The sequence below is a fragment of the Giraffa tippelskirchi genome, chromosome 2 (assembly GCF_054371585.1).
Source record: "Giraffa tippelskirchi isolate mGirTip1 chromosome 2, T2T-mGirTip1v1.2.pri, whole genome shotgun sequence".
In the NCBI taxonomy this organism is placed as follows: Eukaryota; Metazoa; Chordata; class Mammalia; order Artiodactyla; family Giraffidae; genus Giraffa; species Giraffa tippelskirchi.
The window spans coordinates 45,910,969-45,932,856 of NC_137276.1; the positions used below are offsets into that span (position 1 = coordinate 45,910,969).

Below are 21,888 nucleotides of genomic sequence, written 5' to 3' on the forward strand. Positions count from 1 at the left end.
AGACCCAAAGTTTCTACAATATAACTTCATAACATGGAGATTCTACAAGATATTTTAAACAAACTTTCATTCTTTCATAAAATAAACCCTATTTTGAGTATTCCAACTCCTGTGTGTTTTTCCTGACTTTTTACAATACATTAAAAATTTGTGCGTTAGATCATATATATATAGTGTATCGTTTATGTTTATTTGTGATAATCTTTTATTTCTAAAAGTTCTGTAATCTTCTGAAAGTACATTTCTCTATTTTCTTCTTTTTCCTATCTCAGAACACAATTTTAGGTACAAAGTAATCAACTCATTGAAATAATTATCATGTAGGTATAATCACTATAAAATGCATGATGAAATGAATTATGCATATCTTGCATAGGTGTGTTTGCTAAAGTTCACTTGACTACTTAAATTTTAGATATTCATTTGAATATGGCATCTGAAATCTAATTTTTGTACACTAGAGAGCTCCATAAAGATTAACAAGTGTTTTTATAACTATGTCAACAGTTACTCAAATTCAATTCAACAACATAAATAGAAGAATTTACACCCTCGTCCCCACAAAAAGACAATTTAAAAAGGCCTCAAGGTATTGATTCCTGAGACTCTAGCTTTCAGACAATGGCAACCCCCTCCAGTACTCTTGCCTGGAGAATCCCATGGACGGAGGAGCCTGGTAGGCTGCAGTCCATGGGTCGTTAAGAGTCGGACACGACTGAGAGACTTCACTTTCACTTTTCACTTTCATGCATTGGAGAAGGAAATGGCAACCCACTCCAGTGTTCTTGCCTGGAGAATCCCAAGGACGGGGGAGCCTGATGGGCTGCCATCTACGGGGTCACACAGAGTCAGACACGACTGAAGTAACTTAGCAGCAGCAGCAGCCTAGTTTATTCGGGCTTTCAAAAGCAAAGTGTATCAAAACTCACTAAATTTCTCAGTCTTTCTGAAAAGTACCAAAAAGTTCATTTAAATACTGTGTTAGCAATAATAATGAAACTAGTTGACTTAATTTCACATTGTTCATATTTCAAAACTTACACATATTTGGCCCAAAGAGACATAAAAATTGTAATACAAGAAGTTGTATAATTTTATAAGACAGGATGGGGCTTATTAAAGACAGAAAGATTCTAAAATGGGAAGATAGTTTTCCTTTCATAACAGGGTAGAATATTTGAAGCGAATTTAGTTTTATGAATTTAAAATTATAAAGATAGAATGATACGGATTAGCTTTGTTGAAATTATCCAGATGTTTATAAGAGAAATAAACAAACCCACTATCATTTGGAAATCTGAACATACCTCTCTCAGAAGATGATATTTGGAAAATAAAAAATTAAATAATAGAAGATACAAACTGAAAAACCTAAGAAGCGTAATCTAATAAACATATAGAAAACATCACACACGACAGTTCTAAAACAGACATTCTTTTAAAAAATCAACATGGAACATTAAAGAAATCACATTCAAGGTTACAACTGCTTCCTTCACTAATTTTCAAAGTTTTTATTATAGTTTGACATTTTCTGACCAAATTAGAATAAACCTAGAAAGATTATCCTCTCACATACAGTAAAAAATTTGAAAATTATTTTTCTAAGAAACTCATGAATCAAAGAAATAATTTTAATAGAAAATTCTATGAATTGAATTATTGTGAAAATACTAATAGGAAGCCAGAAGAAAATGATAACTTTAAATGTTTATTTGAAAAAACAAATAAAGATCCAAATACACAAGTTTATTACCTGATAAAAAGTTTACCAAAAAAAAAAAATCAAAACATATTCTTCACCTAAAAACAGAAGCCAGAAAATGACCAAGATACTACTAAAAATCAATGAATCATAACAAAACACACGGCAGAGAATCACAAAAGCCAGTCTTTCAGTATTCGAATATTTGAAGATGAATGACAATCCGAAAGGATGGGTCAAGGAAAAAGAACAGTAGAACACAAAAAATATATCAAAATATAACATTAGTACATCCTAGAATAGGCTGCAGATTTAGAAAATCAGGGATGTAATCACTTCTTCAAACACAGCAGTCATCCCACTGTTCATACATTCAGTGACAGACACACAGAGGAATGGAGAATGAAAGCAACAAACAAAAATATAGAAACACAAACCTACCAGCACAAATAGAAATACTAACTCACATATCACAGGCCAATATAGAGAGAAGGGCGGGCGTCTCCATACTTTTCACTATTGCTCTTTATTTTATTACTGTTTCAGTTTGCTACCCTGTTGTAACACACCCTGAAATCATCCTATTGACCTTGTCATCACTTGTTCATTCTCATTATGCTTCAAGTGGCCAGTGATTGGTCAGTTAAGTCCACTTCTGCAGCTCCAGTTAGTTCATAGCAAATCAGGGCCTGGCACAAATCAGAGACTCAGTAAACATTAGGATTGGTAATTAAAGTTAGCTTCCCACATCTAATCACCTGCATAAAGCATTCTCCTTCTCCCTGAATTAAGCTCAGCATATTTGTAGCATATCCATTTGGGTAAGCAACCTCTGATGCTCCAGGCCAGGGCCCCTTCCCCATCTATATTCTCTCCATTCACACCTGTCCAAGCATCTATCATGTTGTTGGCCTTTGAGTGTGGCTCTTCCCACCAACATGTGAAGATAAGCCGACAAACAGGCAGCTGAGAGAGCTCCAGGGTTTTTAATAAACAGAATCCAGAGCCTGCCCTGACCGGGTACGTAGTTAAAAATCAAACTGCACTCAAGGAATTTAAGTCCATCCTGCAATGAGCGTGAGGTGAGAGGGCTGGAGAAGAGGAAGAACCAGACTAGTCTAGGGTAGGCTGGGCATGGGGATAAAGTACTAAACTTCAACCATAAAATAAACTCCTTGTTCCTTCCCACATCCCATCCCATGAATAGTGGAGCTTGGAAACAGAGATAGATAGACCAGAGACCCTCCCTCCTGCCATACTGCAGTCCAGGGAAACCACGGCCTGAGTTGGAGTCTGACCTGCTCTAGGATTCTTCTGTATGTTGTTGTCTGCGAGGAAGTCATGGTAAGCCTGCACCTCCAACAGGCTGTGGGTTGTCAGCCTTGGGAAAACAAGGTATGGGCAGTGAGTACGGTCTATCTTTCAGTTTTTTTCTCTGTCTCCCTGCCCAACTAGTCCATCTCTCACTCACGTTGGAGGACACACCCACCTTTCTTCCCATGGTGTTCTGAGTGTGAGTGTTCTGTTCCTGGGGCTGCGTCACCTGCTGGGGCTTATCCTTAGGAAGATCCAGCTCCTGTGGTATCTCTGCCTCTGCCTCACTGAATAGCTGCTTACTCTGCAGGGTGTATAGCAGCTGGAGGAAGGTTTGGTGCCTAGGAGGAGGATGTGGGTATGAAGACAGGGAACTTCTGCTGGACAACCCTAGATCTGCAGCCCATGCTCCCAGCCTCACCTCTGCAGCTTGTCCTGTTCCTGCCCTGCCTGCTGCTTCAGGGTTCCAAGTTCCTGATATAGTCGTTGAAGTTCCTGTTGAGTTCCTGTCTGACGCTCCCTCACTTCTGAAGAAACCTCTGCCAGATTCTGCAAACGCTTCTCCTACCAGGAGTGAGAATGCAGATATGGTTCCTCAGATCCTGAGGTCTTGGAGCCATTTTCCCAACCCTCCAGCTTAGACCTAGTTGGGGTTTCAGATACACAGATGAATAGAGGGACTCCACTCATTTTAGGCAGGACCAGGAGCTTAGAAAAAAGGATCAGAGTGAGTTGTTCCAAGGTGAGGCATTCTGGAGGGAAGGGGCGCAAAGAATGCTAAGACTTACTTAGTCTGCTATGTGCCAGACACTATTTTAAACACTTGCTGTACCAATTACTCAATCGTCCTAACAACTCTATAGGGTAGATGCTATTATTTTCATTTCACAGATGAAGACACAGAAGCAGAGAAAGTAAGGTGACAGTTCAAGATCATGCAGTGGTCAGTGGTGATGCTAGGATCAAAGTCCATGTGGGTACCCATAATATAAGGCCACTCAGGAGGAAATGGGATGAAAATTTTCTAGGCAGAGGACTTGGCCCATGCAATAGCATGGTGGTGGGAAGAGATATTTTCCTAGGGAAATGGACCTACCTGTTGCAGCTGCCACTGCTTCTGGGCTATTCTGAGTTTTTCCATGGCCATTTGCTTCTGCAGGTAAGCGAAGGAAGGGAATGAGGAGAGGAGGAGTACATTTTTATTGTTGCATTTCATTTATTTTATTTTATTTTTTTATAGCAGGTCCTTGTTGGTTATCTATTTTAAATATAGCAATGTGTGCATGTCAAATTCCCAATCTATCCCAAGCTCCCTTCCTCTCTGGTAACCTTAAGTTCTTTCTCTAAGTCTGTGAGTCTATTTCTGTTTTACAGTAAGTTCATCTGTATCTTTTTTTAGATTCCACATATAAATGTTATCATATATTTGCCTTCGTCTGACTTACTTAAGTATGATAATCTCCATCTATGTTACTGCAAATGGCATTATATTAATAGCTGAATAATATTGATGAAAGGATAAAGAAGATGTGGTACATATATATAATGGAAGATTACCTCAGTCATATGGTTGAAATTTAAAAGATAACCAGTGGGTCCAACCTAGCATATTCACCCTTTTCCTCCTTCTCTCTGCTTGCCCTTCCCTCCCCTCGTCATTGTTTCACCTTGGCCTGGAGCTGTTTAAGGGCCTCCTGGAGCTGTGCCTGCTTTGTTTGGGCCTCCTCCACCTTGGGCAGTGCCTGGGTCAGGGAATTTGTGATGACTTCCACATGCTCTTGGTAGGTGGCCTTCAGCTCTTTCCATTGCTCTTTGGCTTCAATTGCCTTCTGCCCTGCGGAGAGCCACCAAAAGTGAGTATATAAGTGAGGTAGGCCCACTTGCCTGCAGCACTGGGGCTTCAGTCATCACATCAGCCAAACAGCTGCCCTGACTGATGTCCCCCTTTCTTCTTCACTCAGGGAAGCCCCTATCCAAACCCTGAGTCTACTCACGGCTTGTGTCTTCAGAAGCCAAGGGATTCTGGTCCTGGGAAGTGCCTTCCTGAACCAAGAAATTCTGCAAGAAGTCTACTACTTGAAGCTGGCTGCAGAGGAGCTTGTCTTTCTTCCGAGAGTCCTGTTCAGAAGGAGGGTATCAGCAGGGAACATTCTTACCTCCTTGTACTACAGGCCAACAAGGTTACCTTCCAGTCTGCTCACCACTAATGCTGCCCAGTATCTCAGCAAGAGGATCCAGGAGCAGCCCCTGGCTGGTGAAAGGCTAGCTCCCATTTTGCACATACCATCACAAACTCAGCCAGTATCTGGTCAGGCACTTCAGCCTCCTCCTGAAGACCTACAGGTTCCAGGATGTCTGCTACCTTGGCCAGGGCCCTGAAGGGGCAAGAAAACAGGAAAAAACTGCTGACTCCTGGGGTGCTAGTTCTAGTGAATTTGTGTGCACATTGCACATATGTGATTATGTGTATTAATGCTGAGTCTTGTCCTGACTAGCAGCTACACACAGGCTTGAAGGGCCACCTGAGACCAGGAATGGTGTGTGCATGGAAGACACATGGAAGTAATAAGTGAAATAATAAGTGAGGAAAAATAAGCAAAGCAAGGGGAATAATAAGCCTGGGGAAAGAGCTGTGATTTTAAATACAGTCTGTTTCACCGAATAGAAACCTTTTGAGGGGACTTTCCTAGTGGTTCAGTGGTCACAGATTCCATCCCTGGTCCAGTAAGATTCCGCATGCCACGGAGCAATTAAGCCTGGGCACCACAGCTCCTGAAGCCCTTGCTCTAGAGCCAGTGCTCTGCAAGGAGAGGCCACTGCAATGAGAAGCCCGGCACCGCAGCTAGACAGTAGACCCACTCATTGAAGCTAGAGAAAGTCAGCGCAAAGCAAGAAAGAAGACATTTGAGTTTCTGAAATCAAAGAAATATACAGGGGAAGGGACAGCGCCCCGCGCAGAAACAGCCTTGTAGCAAGGTCTCAGAATACTGGAGGAGGAGCTAAGGACAGGAGCCTGGATCCCTGGGTCTAGGCTCTCTTGAGTTCTTCCTTGTTAGGGGCTGGAGGAGTCCACTAGAAAGCGGTAACCGGGATAAAGTAACTCACAGGAACAGTGTATGTTGGGACAAGGGTGGCAGAAATTAAACGGCCTTCCCAGGGTATCCTCCTGGGGTGGAAAGTTTCCTGTTAGGATGGTCGACCTGCGAAGAGACGTGGAGGCTTGACAGGGATGTAACCGTCCCCTTTAAGTACACATCTCTGGGGAGTGTGCGTTCTGGTGGGGAACAGTCTCTCATAGGCCTTACTCCTGGAGAGAACCAACCTAAGACAGGGAGTCTGTGGTCACGATCACTTCACGGCAGAGCCGAACCCCAACAGCTATAATGGGTTGAGGGGCATTACTGATTTTACTTGTGGGTGCGCAAGGACCGTCCCAGCCCGCCCCCAGCGGGAGACACTTACTCTCTGGCTGCAGCCTCCACTTCAGACTCCACAGCCCCCATCTTGCCCCCGGCTCCGCTCCAGCTCTACTCTGGGACTACTTTGGATCCACCTCGCTGCGCGCCGGGACAGGCGATTGGATGTCCGGTCAGTGGGCGGGATTCAAGGACCCTTAAGCGCTTTCATTGGCAGGCCCAGATGGACGCATTGGCGCGCCCGGTAGTTTGGCGCAGGCGCAGTTGTTGCTGAGCGGAGCCGGCGCGCAGTTCTACGCCTGCGCAGTAACCGGTAGGCTGAGCCGAGGTGGGGGAGGTGTGGCTTGAGTTCGTTCCGCGGCGCGCGGCCCAGTTCTCAGACTAAGCGGCAGAGGCAAACTTTTCTCTATTTGGATTCTAGGGATACGTTTCAACATTTCCTTTATTTAAAAAGAAAAGAAAAAAAGAATTCTACTGCTGTTGAAGGAGAGCGCTGGGTCAGTTTCCAAGACAGTTGGCGTCAGGAACGAGTAACAGTGACCCTGAAGACTGAGGAAACAAATGCTATCAGTTCAGAAAGCTTACGGTATTTACAAGGTTTTCCAGACTGCAGTGCAGGGAGAGAAAACCTAAGCAGAGCCCAGCGAATTGCCTGCGTTGACAGGAAGGAGCTGCAAGTTTGAGGGAGACCAGGGCAGGTAATGTTCTTTTCAGAGTATAACAGAAAGGCGAGAGTTGTTCAGAGAACTTGGGGTTCTGTAGAATTTTCTCCAGGATTCTACTGAATTTTGAGCATCTTTTGTCTGAGGAAACTACCCAGGAGGGGATTTAAGGATTCACTTAGGCGCAGAAATAGTAATTCGTTTCACCGATCTGGCTGGAAAACTTCCTAATCCATGCTGCTGCTGCTGCTAAGTCTCTTCAGTCGTGGCCGACTCTGTGCGACCCCATAGACGGCAGCCCACCAGGCTCTGCCGTCCCTGGGATTCTCCAGGCAAGAATGCTGGAGTTGGTTGCCATTTCCTTCTCCAGTGCATGAAAGGGAAAAGTGAAAGTGAAGTCGCTCAGTCGTGTCCGACTCTCAGCGACCCCATGGACTGCAGCCTACCAGGCTCCTCCGTCCATGGGGTTTTCCAGGCAAGAGTACTGGAGTGGGGTGCCATTGCCTTCTCCGCCTAATCCATGGGGCATTGGTTATTAGAGTACACAGACAGGTTTTGCCTTAATAGTAGAGCATTCGCCCTAGACACCTCACCCCTCTAGTGCATATGTTCACAGTTGTTTCTCGTTCTTTGGGATCCTATGGACTGTAGCCGGCCAAGCTCCTCTGTATACGGGATTTCCCAGGTAAGAATACTGGAATGGGTTGCTGTTTCCTCTAGGGGATCTTACCTACACAGGGATCGAACTGGCGTATCTGGCTCCTGCGTTGACAGGCTGATTCTTTACTACTGAGCCGCTGGGGAAGTCTTCACTTGTCTAGTGCCACCTAACAAATCTTAAAAGCATGTCCCAAGTGGATCAAATGGTTAACAAATCATATAAGTATATAACAGACCAAAGTTCAATAATATTTATAGAAATACAAAAATGTCTAGCAACCAGTAAGGTATAGTTCACAATGCCTGGCATCAAAAACTACCAAGCTTGCAAAAAATCAGGAAAAGAAAACCCATATTTAGGAGAAAAATCAATCACTGATCAGAATAGAACTAGCCCTTAGAGGAGGATCCCATGGACGGAGGAGCCTGATAGGCTACAGTCCACGGGATCGCAAAGAGTCGGACACGACTGAGCGACTCTCTCTCTTCTCTTCAAAAAGATAGCAAGAGGGAAGGATGTGAAAAAAGTGGACTGCTCATGTTGCTAGTAGGATGTAAAATGATGCATCTGCTTTTGGAAAACAGTTTATTAGTTCCTCAAAATGTTAAACATACCAATTGCTAGTTTAAAAAGAGCACGTATTTGGGCTTGCCAGGTGGCTCTAGAGGTGAAGAACCCGCTTGCCAATGCAGGACACCTAAGAAATGGGCGTTTGATCCCTGGGTCAGGAAGATTCCCTGCAGAAGGGAATGGCAACCTACTCCAGTATTCTTGCTTGGAGAATCCCATGGAAAAAGGAGCCTGGCGGACTACAGTCCATAGGGTCTCAAAGAGTTGGATACGACTGAAGCGACTTAGCATGCATGCATTCACCTGAAACAAACTAGAAAGTACCTGAAAGCCAAGCTCCAAGCTGAAAAAAAAGGGCACATATTGTATGATTTTGTTTATGTGAAATGTCTAGATTAACCATATATAAAGAAACATAAGTGGTTATCTAGGGGCTGGCAGGGGAATAGGGATGAATGTGGGGTTTCTTTTAGTGAGTAAGTAAAAATGTTCTAAAGTTAGATTATAGAGAAGTTTGCATAATTTTATATATTAAAAAATACACTTTAAATGGAGTTCTTAAAAAGTTAGTCAAAAACACGAAACATATAGTAAGACTTAAACATGCAGAAGTGAAAACTGCGATGTGACAGATGAAATTAAATGGAATTAATAAACACTGAGCTGTGGTATAATTTCTAACAACCTTATGCTTTGGTAAGGACACAAAGAAGAATCTGAGGTCTTAGCCATGACAAAAACAAGTTTATTGAAGAAAGAACAGAAAGAACACTTCAAGGGAGAGGTGGAGCAAGCAAAGAGAGGCACTGGTGCAGGAATGATGTGGTACAGGGTTTTTCAAGACAAGAGTTTTTGCATATTCATCTAGGCAGCCCTGGACTGACAGTTTTGATTGACAGGTACAAGCTATGTAACAGCAGGCTCTATTGAGCATGTTTTCCCCATAATCCAGTCTGTTATAAGCAGATTATATATGTAATATGCATATAATGTATGTATGTATAGAATATTTATGAACCCCTAACAGGCTCCCACTTGCTAAAGGTCACTTGAGGACACAGCTGTGCATCCAGACCCATGTGCCAGAACCAATGTCTGCCTAGGGCCAATGCACTAGAGTTGGAAAAGTCTCTGTGGTTATTTTGTAGTAATAGTGTATCTGTGAGCTCTCCTGGGCTGCAATGGGGTGTGTCTGGGATGGGGTTTAGAGAGACCTACTTGAATCTTTTTTGGCTTGGCTGCCCCAGTTGCTCATGCCTAACTGCCTACCTAACACTTTGATCCAAATTCCCATGAAAATACTGCCTTTTGAATAAAATCCTTTTCAAATATATGAAATGACCTCACTTCATATCTATATTTAAATATTTTAGTGTAAACTGAAGACAAAATCATTAAAAGATCAAACAATAAATAGCAAATCAAAATGACATACTGCAAATTGAATTTAAGTGCAAGTTGACTTTGGACTCTACATAGTGCAGATATGCCAGGTCTGGGGCACTCCCTGGGTTTCCTGTGTTTAGGACTCTATGCTTGTACTGCTGAGAGCCCAGATTCAACCTCTGATCTGAAACTAAAATCCTGTAAATAGCATGATGTGGCCCCAAACAAACAAAAAAACCCCCTGAATTTGCAGCTCTGTTTAACCCTCCACTCGGCTCTGATTTCTAGAAGGTGTTAAACTGTTGGTCACTCAGGTGTATCCGACTCTTTGCGACCCCATGGACTGTATGTAGCCTGCCAGGTTCCTCTGTCCATGGGATTTTCCAGGCAAGAATACTGGAATGGGTTGCCATTTCCTTCTCCAGGGGATCTTCCTGACCCAGGGATCAAACCCAGCTCTCCTACATTGCAGGCTGAGTCTTTATCATCTGAGCTGCCAGGGAAGTATAGAGATCTGACCTAATGAAAATTAATATAGATCAATAAAAACATATGATTCTAAGTTTTCTTCTCTTTCTGTGTTGTCTAATAAACTAGCCACAGCCATGTGCACCTATTTACATTTAACTTACAGTTCAGTAAGATTAAAAGTTTATTTTCTAAGTCACATTAGCCACATTTCAGTTTTCGATAGCAATGTATGCCTAATGGCTGCCATAGTGGGTAATGGAAATTATAGAACAATTCCATCAATAGATACATATATCCTGTAAATTATGTACCAAAAGTTTTCATTTACATTAATTGCAACAATTTACATTAATTTCAATTTTGTAATTGATGTACAAAAAGTTTATATTTACATTAATTTTACCAAACAGGATAAAAAAAATTCCATGACTTAAAAAAGTCACATTTTCAGTAAAGAATTTGCAAGTGTATAAACTGTTTATGAATTTAAAGAGTTATTTGCAGCTTATCAAACTCTAATGCCCTCCATAAATTATATATAAAAATTTTATGTTGCTCAACCCATCTCCCCAATTGCAGAAAGTAATAGCACAACCAGCAAGGATGTAAAGCAAATTCCCTTAAGCGTATAAGTGATATAGGCATTATATTTTCATTATTAAGATAGAAACATCTATTTGGTCACTGAACAAGTGGAAAAAAAAATTAAAGCATATGTCCCTAGTAATAAAAAATTTCCTCATTTGCCGTGAAGTTTTTTTGTGTATGTGTAGTGCATATGAAATGGTTCTGAAAATAGCACTGACATTAAACTCAAATGTGAGCTATGAGTCTAAATTCATCTTTCTCTACATGGAAATTCAGTTGTTACTGCACTACTTGTCAAAAAATTAGTCTTTCCTCATTTAATTGTCTTGGCACAAAAAATCAGTTTGCTAAAAATGTATTTGTGTTTCATGGACTCTCAATTCTATTTCACTGATCCATATTCTTACAGCAGCACCGCATTGTTTTGATTATTGCACCCTTTTATAATACCTTTAGAAGTTGAGAAGTGTATGTCTTCCAAATATTTCTTCTTTTACAAATATGACTTGACTATTCTGTTGGTCTGTTTGTTTAGTTTTTTTTTTGGCCACATGTGCGTCTTGTGGGATCTTGGTTCCTCTTGACTATTCTGGATCTTTTTCATTTCCATATGCGTTTTAGGAATAGCTGATCAAAATCTAACAAAAGGCCTGCTGGGATTTCCTAAGATTTACATTGTATTAGGTTGGAAGTTATAGATGGTTGTTTCAATTTCTCTGTTTTTTTTTTTTTTCTTAATTTATTTTTATTTTTACAACTATGTGTTATTACAAAGGTTGGCTGCCAATAATTTTTGGAGAATACTTGATATAATTATTGCATAAGAGCATGAACCAACAATGTCTCCAGGAATTCTCTGGACTGGTGAGACTGAACTAGGTAAACACTTCTCTCTCTAGATAATTAAACACAAACACAGAAGTGGAGTAGTTAGACTTTTTGAAAGAATTTAACATTCAAATTAAAGTATTTAACACCATAACTTCACCTTGTTTAAAAGAAAACAGGCAAGAAGTTTAAATACTTCGTTACTAAGACACAATAATATTTTCTTGACAAGGCTAGATAATTTGCTCCTTCACAGTTCAGTATTTTTTCATTCATAAATGTATAAATGTATAAGAAAACTACTCTTTCTTAACACTGCAGGAGCTAGTCATCTTTGTGTTTTAAAAAAAGCAATCAAAACTTCTAAACTGATGTGTAAATTTTGAAATTTGGAAAAGAAACATGGATTAAGTCCTTCTTAAACCTGGCATCTGTGGGAATTTTGTTTTGAATGGGTGAAATTCACATTTATTAACCCAAGGCACTAAGCTGGACTTAAAACAAAACAAAACAAAACACCTCATTTAATTGCCACACAGAAACTCTGAGCTTTTATTACTCTAGATTAATAGAAAAGAAACTTAATTGAAGTAATTTTACCATGGCCAAACAACTACTGTAGTAAGTTGCAGACCTAAATCTGAAATATATCTGACACTAAAGTTAGCTAGTGAACTAACTGGAGTTAGACCTGAGAGATTTTCAGCGATAAAATGCAGCCTTTGTTGAAGGTTTGTTTTCCTTATGTCATCAGCATCTTATTCTCTACCTGTGTCCTATGTCACTTCACTTGTGTCTGACTCTGCAAACCTGTGAACTGTAGCCGCCCCTCCCAACTCCCGCTTCTCTGTTCATGGAATTCTCCTGGCAAGAATAGCAGAGTCGATTGCCATGCTTTCCTTCAAGGGATCTTCCTGACCCAGGGGTTAAATCCATGTCTGTTAAATCTCCTGCATTGGCAGGTGAGTTCTTTACCACTAGTGCCACCTGGGAAGTATGTTTATTCTCTACCTGATTCTCAGTGAATGTTTTTAAAATTGATTCTAAATTGCTTTGTTACTTTGTTTTTGTCCTGTTCTACTTACATGTGGTAGTAGTGCTTTATCCTCCAAACTGTATGCTCTGCTTATGATTTCTGAAACTTTAAAAACCTTATTAAAAATTTCAATTGAGAGAGGGCATATTTTAGTACAAATAATTTTTCAGATTTGTCAGTTTGGTTTAGTTTTCTCCCTTAGTTCTTGCCTTATTGCAATAAAAATTTAGAAAGACAGACTAAGAACTTTGAAACACAAGTTACAGCTCAGTTCAGCTCAAGCAGACAGATCCTTTATTAGACACACACTCCCAAGGTTTGGGAGGAGGCTAACCCCAAAAGAACTGTCTTTTTTCTCTTGGCTTCCCCCTTTTTATACTTCCAGTCTCCTTTGGTTATGCCCTGTGCAAAATAGGGCTTGTACCCACCACCAGTCAGTGACAGGGAATGCAAAAGCCGCATTGACAATTGCAAGTTATATAAGAGCAGGCTGTGTTGTTATGTATTCCCATAATTCAGTCTTTTATAATCAAGTGTAGAATATGTGGGGACCCTTAATGGGCTCTTAGATGCCTAAGGTTACTTGGAGAATCCCCTGTGGTTACTTTGTATTCATTGTGTGCCTAGGTTGCACCTGCAGAAGTTGGAAAAGTCCTTGAGATTATTTTTGTAGCTTATCTGTGAGCTCTCCTGGGTGTGTCTGGGATGGGTTTTAGAGATCAGCTTGCTTATCTTTCAGCCAAGCCATCCTTCCTTCAGTTCAGTGGCTCAGTTCTGTCTGACTCTTTGCGACCCCATGAACCGCATCAATTCAGTTGTCCCCTGAAGATGCTGAATTGATGCTTTTGAACTGTGGTGTTGGAGAAGATGCTCATTGAAGTAAATGCTCATTTTCCAATAAACTATCTCCTCCAATTGCATAAGTGTTTAACATAATTTACAATTTTTATCTTTTACTATTTCCTATTGTTCGTACTCCTTTTCCTATTTGGAACCAGTCTATTGGTTCCATGTCCAGTTCTAACTGTTGCTTCCTGACTGCATACAGGTTTCTTGTCTTGGTTTGCTAGTTCCAGATGGATAGATTCTTTCTTACACCCTGTTCAGTTACCTATTTCAACCTCATTCTTCTAACAATTTTCAGCAACCATGCAATTTGGATATGGATCATCAGAAGTAAATTGCAACACCCTCGTGGGAAAGGATATCTCCCTAGGAGTAAATGCCCATGAAAGCCTATTGAATCTTTTCTAATCACTGTCTAACCTTCCAGCTTTTTACTCTTTGTTTTCTGACAGTAATGAACCAAAACAACATGATGAAAGCCTGAAAGCTAAAGGGATTATTTTTAATTCTCGAACTCATTTTTATGTATCTGTTGCACTTATAATCATATTTTGATAATTCCCATTGCTTTCCTCTAATTTTGAAGGGAGATAATTTCATCTTATCAATATAAATCTTTCCCTTTCAGTTCAAGAAGTGTTATATGTTTCTCTTCATAGATTAAGCTAAGTGCTAAATATATTTTGTTTTTTTATCACTCCACAGCCAAGGAGATTCATCCAGGGATAGCTAGTATTTCATAGGTGCACACAGTGGAAGTGAAAATGTTAGTGGCTCAGTCATGCCTGACTCTTTGCGATCTTGAGAATTGTAGTCCCTGCCAGGCTCCTCTGTCCATGGAATTCTCCTGAAGTGGGTAGCCATTCCCTTCTCCAGGGGATCTTCCCAACCCAGGAATTCAATTCAGATCCTCCTGTATTGCAAGCAGATTCTTTAAGGTCTGAGCCACCAAGGAAGCCAAAGTGGGTGGCTTGGAAAAGCAAGAGGAACAAAGACAAAATCTAGCGATTCCACTCCCTGCCCCCCTGCCATTTCTTCCTTATACATCTATTCTACAATATTGCTAAAGAAATTATTCATCCCTTTGAAATTTTTTATTCTGTTTAAATATTATTATGAGGCCCACTTGACTTCACACTCCAGAATGTCTGGCTAGAGGTGAGTGATCACACCCATCATGGTTACCTGGGTCATAAAGATCTTTTTTGTATAGTTCTTCTGTGTTTTCTTGCCACCTCTTAATATCATCTGCTTCTGTTATTTCCATACAGTTTCTGTCTTTTATTGAGCCCATCTTTGCATGAAGTGTTCCCTTGGTATCTCTTCTTTTGCTTCTCTTCTTTTCTCAGCTATTTGAAGACCTCCTCAGATGATCATTTTGCCTTTTTGTATTTCTTTTTCTTGGGGATGGTTTAGATCACAGCCTCCTGTACAATGTTGCAAGCCTCTGTCCATAGTTCTTCAGGTATTCTGTCTATGAGATCTAATCCCTTGAATTTATTTGTCACTTCCACTGTATAATTTCAAGGGATTTGATTTAGATCATACCTGAATGGTCAAATGGTTTTTGCTACTTTGGCTGCAAAGAATATAATGAATCTAATTTCGGTATTGACCATCTTGTGATGTCCATGTGTAGAGTTGTCACTTGTGTTGTTGGAAGAGAGTGTTTGCTATGATCAGTGTGTTCTCTTGGCAACACTCTGTTAGCCTTTGCCCTGCTTCATTTTGTACCCCAAGGCCAAACTTGCCTGTTACTTCAGGTATCTCTTGACTACTTTTGCATTCCAGTCCCCTATGATGAAAAGGATGTCTGTTTTTGGTGTTAGTTCTAGCAAGTCTTGTAGGTCTTCATAGAACCATTCAACCTCTTTGGCATTAGTGGTTGCGGCATAGACTTGGATTATGGTGATGTTGAATGGTTTGCCTTGGAAGTAAACCAAGATCATTCTATTGTTTTTGAGATTGTACCCAGGTACTGCAATTTTGGACTCTTTTGTTGACTATGAGTGGAAAAGTCATAAATCCTTAGGTAAATTTATATTTCCACTAAATGAAATGCATTAAAAAATAACACGCAACTGAATCCTGGTAAGCATGTCCCTTTATATCACATAGATACACTAGGTTCAAAACCAGTAATTTACACAGTTACTTTAGTTTCCAAGCAAGTAAAAATTTTTAAAAATTGTATGGCTGTAATATAGGCTTTCATTATTTTGGTGTCACAATGTACAATGCCATTTTAAAAGTAATGATTTACTAGTATTTTTGTCAGTTATTTTGACAGTCTTAAATATCCAAATATAAATATTTTAATTAACATGTACAAAGATATTGATTGCCTGTATTAACATTTTACATCAAATGAAGTTACATCAAAAGACACAGAAACAAACAGAAACAATAATGACAAAATTAAACCCCAACATACATATAATTACTTTATATGTTAAAATAGCTAAATACATAAATTAAAAGAGATTAACAGAATAGCTCCAACTCATGTCTCAACCATACTCTGTATACAAATCATTAATAGAATTATGATGATTAATCTTATAAGATACATTGGGATATATAATTAAAATAATACAACAGTTTGAAAAAATTTTATGAGTGAAAAATTTTTATGAGTGAAGTATAGAACTTTTGCTTCTCTTTAGGTCCCTTTACCTTCTCCGTCTTAATAATATACTTTGTCTATATACATTTATCACATCAGATAATTATTGGGCTTCCCTGGTGGCTCAGATGGTAAAGAATCCATCTGCAACGCAGGAAATCTCTGATCTCTGGAGTATGAAGATCCCCTGGAGAAGGGAATGGTAACCCACTCCAGTATTCTTACCTGGAGAATTCCATGGACAGAGGAGCCTGGCGGGCTACAGCCCACAGGATCACAAAGAGTTGGACACAACTGAGCGACTAACACTTTCACAGTTATAACTTGTACTATAATCAAACTATTTGCTAAAAGAAGTTCATGTGATGAAGAATAGTTTATCATATTTACTATTGTCTATTGTTTTTCTTTCTAAAGATCACTGTCTTTTGTTATCACCTTCTTTTTTACAAGGTTTAGAGAGCTTTCTTTGGTAATTATTTAAGTGTAGATTTGCTGGCACAAATTATTTTAGCATTCTTTTGACTGAGAATATGTTTATGTCTTCTTTATTCCTGATGGATAGTTTCACCAATGGATATAGAATTTCTGGTTCCTTTTAGAATTGACAGCTCTTTTCTTTCAGCACCTTAAAAAAAAAAAAAAAAGCACACAGTTGTGCTTCCTTCTGGCCTGCATGGTTTCAGATAGGAAATCCACTACAACATGAATTGTTATTCTTTTATAGGTAATGTATTCTTTTCCTCTGGCTATTTTTAAAACATTTTTCTTTTTATTTTATACTTAAAATTTTAATTTTGTTATGTCTTGGTGTGGATTTCTTTGGGGTTATTTGAGGTTTTTGCATGTTTAAATATATAGATTTGTGTCTTTTGCCAAACTTGGCAAGTTTTCAGCCATCGTTTCTTCAAATACTTTCCCAGTACCACACTCTTTCTCTTCTGTATTGTGATAAAATGAATTTTTGCTCTTTTTAAATTTTTCTACAGAAACTTCTGTTGATCTGTCTTTATCTTCAGTTGATTTTATCACTTCCATTTACACTCTTGTGTACAACTGAGTTTTTTTTTTTTAATTTCAGTTAAATTTCAGTTAAATTTTTTTAATTGTAGTTTTCAATTCTATAATTCTATAATTTCTCTTCAGTTATTTTATATGATTTATATTTCTGTGCTGAGATTTTCTGTTTTCATATGTTTTGAGACAATTTGTGATTTATTTCTAAAGGATTTTTAAGGCAGTTGCTTTTAAAATGCTTGTCAGATAATTTCAATATTAGATTAATCTCCATATTGGTTATCTTTTCTCATTAAATTCTGATTTTCCAAATTCTTGGTATAATGAAAGTTTTTTTATTGTATGCTGAACATTTATTTTATTAATGAATTCTTGTTCCTATCCAAGTATTCTATTTTAGCAGGCAGTTGTTCTATTTAAGTTATAGGGTATATAAGCGATAGTCTACTTCTCTCAGTTTTAATTCCCTTGAATGTTTAGTTTGTGAGCCCTTGCAGTGATATTTTGTCTTGTTTGATTTCTGGTGCTGGTAGGACTCCTGTGTAAGCCCTATTGGTGCCATCTGTGGGGTACTGAGCAATATTCTGTGTGAAGAATAAAACCCACTGGCCCTAGTTCCCTTATACCACTGGGTGGAAGCCAGGGATTCACAGAGCTTTACTATTGCAGTAGAAATGAGCTGGTGGGACCACTCTCTGGGCCTTGCTTCTGGACAGGGGAATAAGAAAGTTAGGAGTTTGTTTCTTCGCTGCTGGGAGATCACATCAGTCACCCGGCATAAAGTATGGAACAGAGGCTGGGATGGCTCAGACTTTGCTGTTGCCACTGCTGTTGGTAAGTTGGGTAATCAACAGAGGCTCTATTTGTGGAAAACTGCTTGAGGTTCCCTACTAGGTCTCTGTTGGGTTTCTGGTGAGAAAGAATAGATTTTTCTTTCTTTCTTCCTCCCTTTTTTCTTTTTCTTTCTTTCTCTTTTTCCTTCATGCCTGATCATTTCTTGTGGCAGGTCTCTCCATTGACAGTCCAAGGTGTATGGGAGAGAAAGAAAAAAAAAACAGGTAACTCACCATGTTGTTATTTCTCAACTCCCGTACCTGCTAGCTGGTACACATTCTTCTTTCCAGCTTTCAGATTTATCTTACTGTTGTCTATAAAGTACTTTCCAGGGTATATAATTATTCTTAGAAGAAACAGGGAAAAGTGAGTCTATACTTTCTCATATTCCTGAAGTCTTAGCTAATATTTTTAGCTGTGATTATAACTTACAGTTTTATATGCTTAGCAATTAGCATTGATCTTGAAAAACACTAGTTGCTTGGCAAAAAAAAAAAAAATGTGATTAAGTGAATTAGCAAGTGAGTGCTAAGCTGCTGGTTGTGTCTGACTCTCTGTGACCCTATGGACTGTAGCCCACCAGGCTTCTCAGTCCATGGGATTCTCCAGGCAAGAATACTGGAGTAGGTTGCAATGCCCTTCTCCAGGGGATCTTCCCAACCCAGGGATTAAACCAGAATCTCTTGTGTCACCTGCATTGGCAGGCAGGTTCTTTATCTCTAATGCCATCTGGGAAGCCCAAGTGAGTGGTTGCCTAAATAAAATGAAGGAAGGAAGGAGGGAGGGACGGATAAAGGAGAAAGAAAAGAAAGAAAAAAATAATGAAGAATGCTGTTGTCGATGGACTACTTTAATAACAGCATTGTATATTAGAAAAAACACTAGCCTCAACTGTGTAAGTAGAAAATGTAGCATTATTGACTATCAATTTAAATTCTATAAAATTATGTTTTCTTATTTATAAAATTAAAGGCTTTGCTTAAAATTTGTCATCCCTTTCAGTTATGTATGCTGTGACTCTCAAAAATTTTTTTTTCTGAAAGTCATAATTGATGCTATACCTAAAAGTTGTCTGCTATAGAGCTTATAGTTGTGACCCCTGAGGCAGCACACAAACCCTTTGATACAGCTGTGCAATAGTGGGGAACAGCAGCAAGTCGACTGAATTGGTGTAAAACAATAGGTGATTCTGTATATTTTCCCAATCAATGGCATTTGTAGGGCATTAGTCAAAGGAGTTGAGCTGCCAAAAATGAAGGGCTCAATAGTGCTTTCACCTGTGAGCAGCTGGTCACATACTTGTGGTTTTCCAAATATGTTCACATATTGAGAGAAAACCATCCACTGGCTATTATCTTTGAATATGAAGGACAAACATATCATGGATAATGCCCATCCAACTGTTAATACAGTCTGTGCCTTTGTTGGAACTTCTGTTCCCAATCTAATGGATATTTAATTTAACTGATAACTGTGCCTTGTTGATATACAATTAGCACCTAAACTTTTAATGCAAGAAGTAACTAGGAATGTGCTGAGGGTGCATATGTTTACTCTCTTGGCCCTAACTCACTAATGGTCTTATACAAATTTTGGAAGTGAGAATAAAACTGTCAACCAAGGAGAAATATATAAATGCATCATTAAAATATTATTCTCACATCATAAACAAATTTATACACACATATGCAGGCATTTAGCTCTAATTATATATCAATAAATTAGCCTTAATGAGTAAATGTTTCATAATATATATGGAATTATGATTGTTCTTTTCAGATGCAAGTACAGAGACTGCTCATAATGACTATTACAGTAGCCTTTTACAATCACTTCTCTGAAATGTAAGTAGAACTTCCTAAAATGCAAATCCAAGCATGTATTGACATTATTAAGTCTTTTGGTGCATACTGAATGAATATTTAATACATTCAACACACTGTATATAATGTGGAGAGTATTGTTCAAAGTGTGAATAAAACAAATATGAAAAGTACAGTCTATTGGATGAACACTTGGGAGACCATACTCTTTAAATATTTTACTAGTCCCTATATGATACGGTCCCTGATTATAACTTCTTATTGTTTTTTCTCTTTATTCTCTCCTTATCACTTCACCATTCCCCCCACCCTTTACCTCCCCACTGCAAATTAAAACATGCTTTCTATTGCTCTTAACCTTTCTTCCATGCTCTTCCTTTTGACTGAAATAAATACTAGGTCATCTTCTAAACTTGCATGTTTGTGTAGAAAGTGTCACTAGTTTCTCATCCTTAGCTTTGATACCAGTTCTTCTGGAAGGCCTTTCTTGATGATCCTGTCATCCTTAGACATTAACTAAGTGCCTCTCTTCTCCCTTATCACCCTAGACTGTCCTATAATAGCTCTTATCACATTGTTTTGGACAGTAATGCATAGTCTTGTTTAACTGTTCAAAGCCTGGATAGATTCTGATAAGCTTTTTTTACATCCCTTTTTTATTGTGGTAAAAAGTGTATAATATGAAATCTAACTTTAGATATCTTATATGAAACCAATGAAGTAATCAATCTCTTAGAAGCAAAAAGCAGAATGTTGTTTGCTGGTAGGTGGGAAGAGGGGGAAACTGGGAGATGATCAATGGTATAAAGATTTATTTTAGAAAGATAAATAAGTTCTAGAGATGTGCTTTACAACAATGGTGAATATAGTTAACAATACTGTGCTACTTTCTTTAAGGTCAGTTTCTGGAGATGTTTTTTTATTCCTCTGATTGGGTCATATTTCCCTGTTTCTTCATTTGCCTTATAACGCTGTGTTGGAATCCACACACTTGAACAAAAAAAGACACCTCTTCCAATCTTATCTACTGGCTTCATACAGGGAAAGACTTTCACCAATCAATCTAGCTATAGATTTTTGGGTCTCTCCAGCTTTTTCTAAGGATGTACCTTCTCTGGGCTTGTGTATGTCATTTTTCAGTTTGAAAGGTTTATTGTTTTTTTCTGGCTCTGCCTGAAGCCACCAGGCTCTCTGTATCCCCCAGGTGTCAAGGTGTAACTATTCTGTCAGCACTTTACATCAAATGAAACAGAAACCAGTCTCAGACTGCACCTACCTGCAAAAGCGGGAACATTGGACCCATGCTCTACTCTTTTCTTTCTCTCACTAGGGAGAAGACACAAACTGGGTGCTTACTCCTGATCATGGTGAACTGAGGCTATTTCTGTCTGCAGTTTTACAACTCTCTAGGACTGCCACAGTCTGCTGGATTCTCTTTTAATCTCTGCAGCCTCTGGCACCCAAAGTATGCCAGTTACCTGTCAGTGCCTTGAGTCAGGTTAAATAGAAAGCAGTCCCTCTGAAATCTGGAACTTTAAATGCACATTCTACCATTCTCTTTCCTTCCCAAAGGAAAAGCCACAGCTGGGCTTTTCTTTCCAATTACAAACTGTGCTAGCTTTGGGTAGCATGGCTGGAATTAAATAGCTTTTCTTATCTGTTTCATTGTGACTCTTCTTGGATTTGAACTTGCCTTAGTGCTACATCTTCCTAACTGATTTCTGAATTTCTCATAGAAGTTTTTGGGGCTGTATGTTGTTAAGTTGATGCTTCTGTGGTGCACCAGGTTCTGAGGCTTCCTGTACCATCATTTTGCTGATGGATATTGAGCATCTTGAGTGACATTGTTTTCTCAATATCCAGCAAACTGCCTGGCACATGATTGGTGCTTAATAAATATCTGTAGAATAGGAATGAAGTAGTTCCAGTTCAGGGCTAGAATATCAAACTTGTTTCTAAATAATATGAAAATATTTGGTTTTCTAACGGCATTGATATCTTGGCAGGTTTGTACATTTCTCCTCAAGACAATGGGTATGAAAGTAAAAATGTTAGTTGCTTAGTCATGTCTGACTCTTTGTGACCCCATGGGCTGTAGCTTGCCA

General features: G+C 39.1%; 1 protein-coding gene and 1 long non-coding RNA gene across 5 annotated transcripts in view; one reads left to right on the top strand and one right to left on the bottom strand.

Moving 5' to 3' along the window:
• Positions 1 to 864: 864 nt before the first annotated feature.
• ZWINT (ZW10 interacting kinetochore protein) lies at positions 865 to 6,575 on the bottom strand. Of its 2 annotated transcripts, none has more exons than XM_081559871.1 (9): positions 6,482 to 6,575; positions 5,304 to 5,394; positions 5,014 to 5,137; positions 4,687 to 4,853; positions 4,116 to 4,172; positions 3,441 to 3,583; positions 3,195 to 3,360; positions 3,004 to 3,086; positions 865 to 2,394 (listed from the first exon to the last, which is right to left on the bottom strand). In XM_081559871.1, the coding sequence occupies exons 1-8, from the start codon at positions 6,520 to 6,522 to the stop codon at positions 3,045 to 3,047; spliced, it is 831 nt and encodes a 276-aa protein (XP_081415997.1). In that variant the 5' UTR covers positions 6,523 to 6,575; the 3' UTR covers positions 865 to 2,394; positions 3,004 to 3,044. The 2 variants fall into 2 exon arrangements, with proteins under 2 accessions (XP_081415997.1, XP_081416009.1); XM_081559883.1 differs by lacking the exon at positions 6,482 to 6,575 and adding an exon at positions 6,125 to 6,221.
• LOC145533140 (uncharacterized) overlaps positions 4,981 to 21,888 on the top strand; it is a 76,953-nt gene continuing 60,045 nt past the window's right edge. The window contains exons 1-3 of one of the 3 annotated variants that reach the window (XR_014073889.1): positions 4,981 to 6,748; positions 6,857 to 7,133; positions 19,740 to 19,804. This is a non-coding gene — a long non-coding RNA (uncharacterized LOC145533140). Of the gene's footprint in view, positions 6,749 to 6,771; positions 7,134 to 19,739; positions 19,805 to 21,888 lie in introns of those variants that run through there. The other 2 variants (XR_014073888.1, XR_014073887.1) reach the window with 2 other exon arrangements.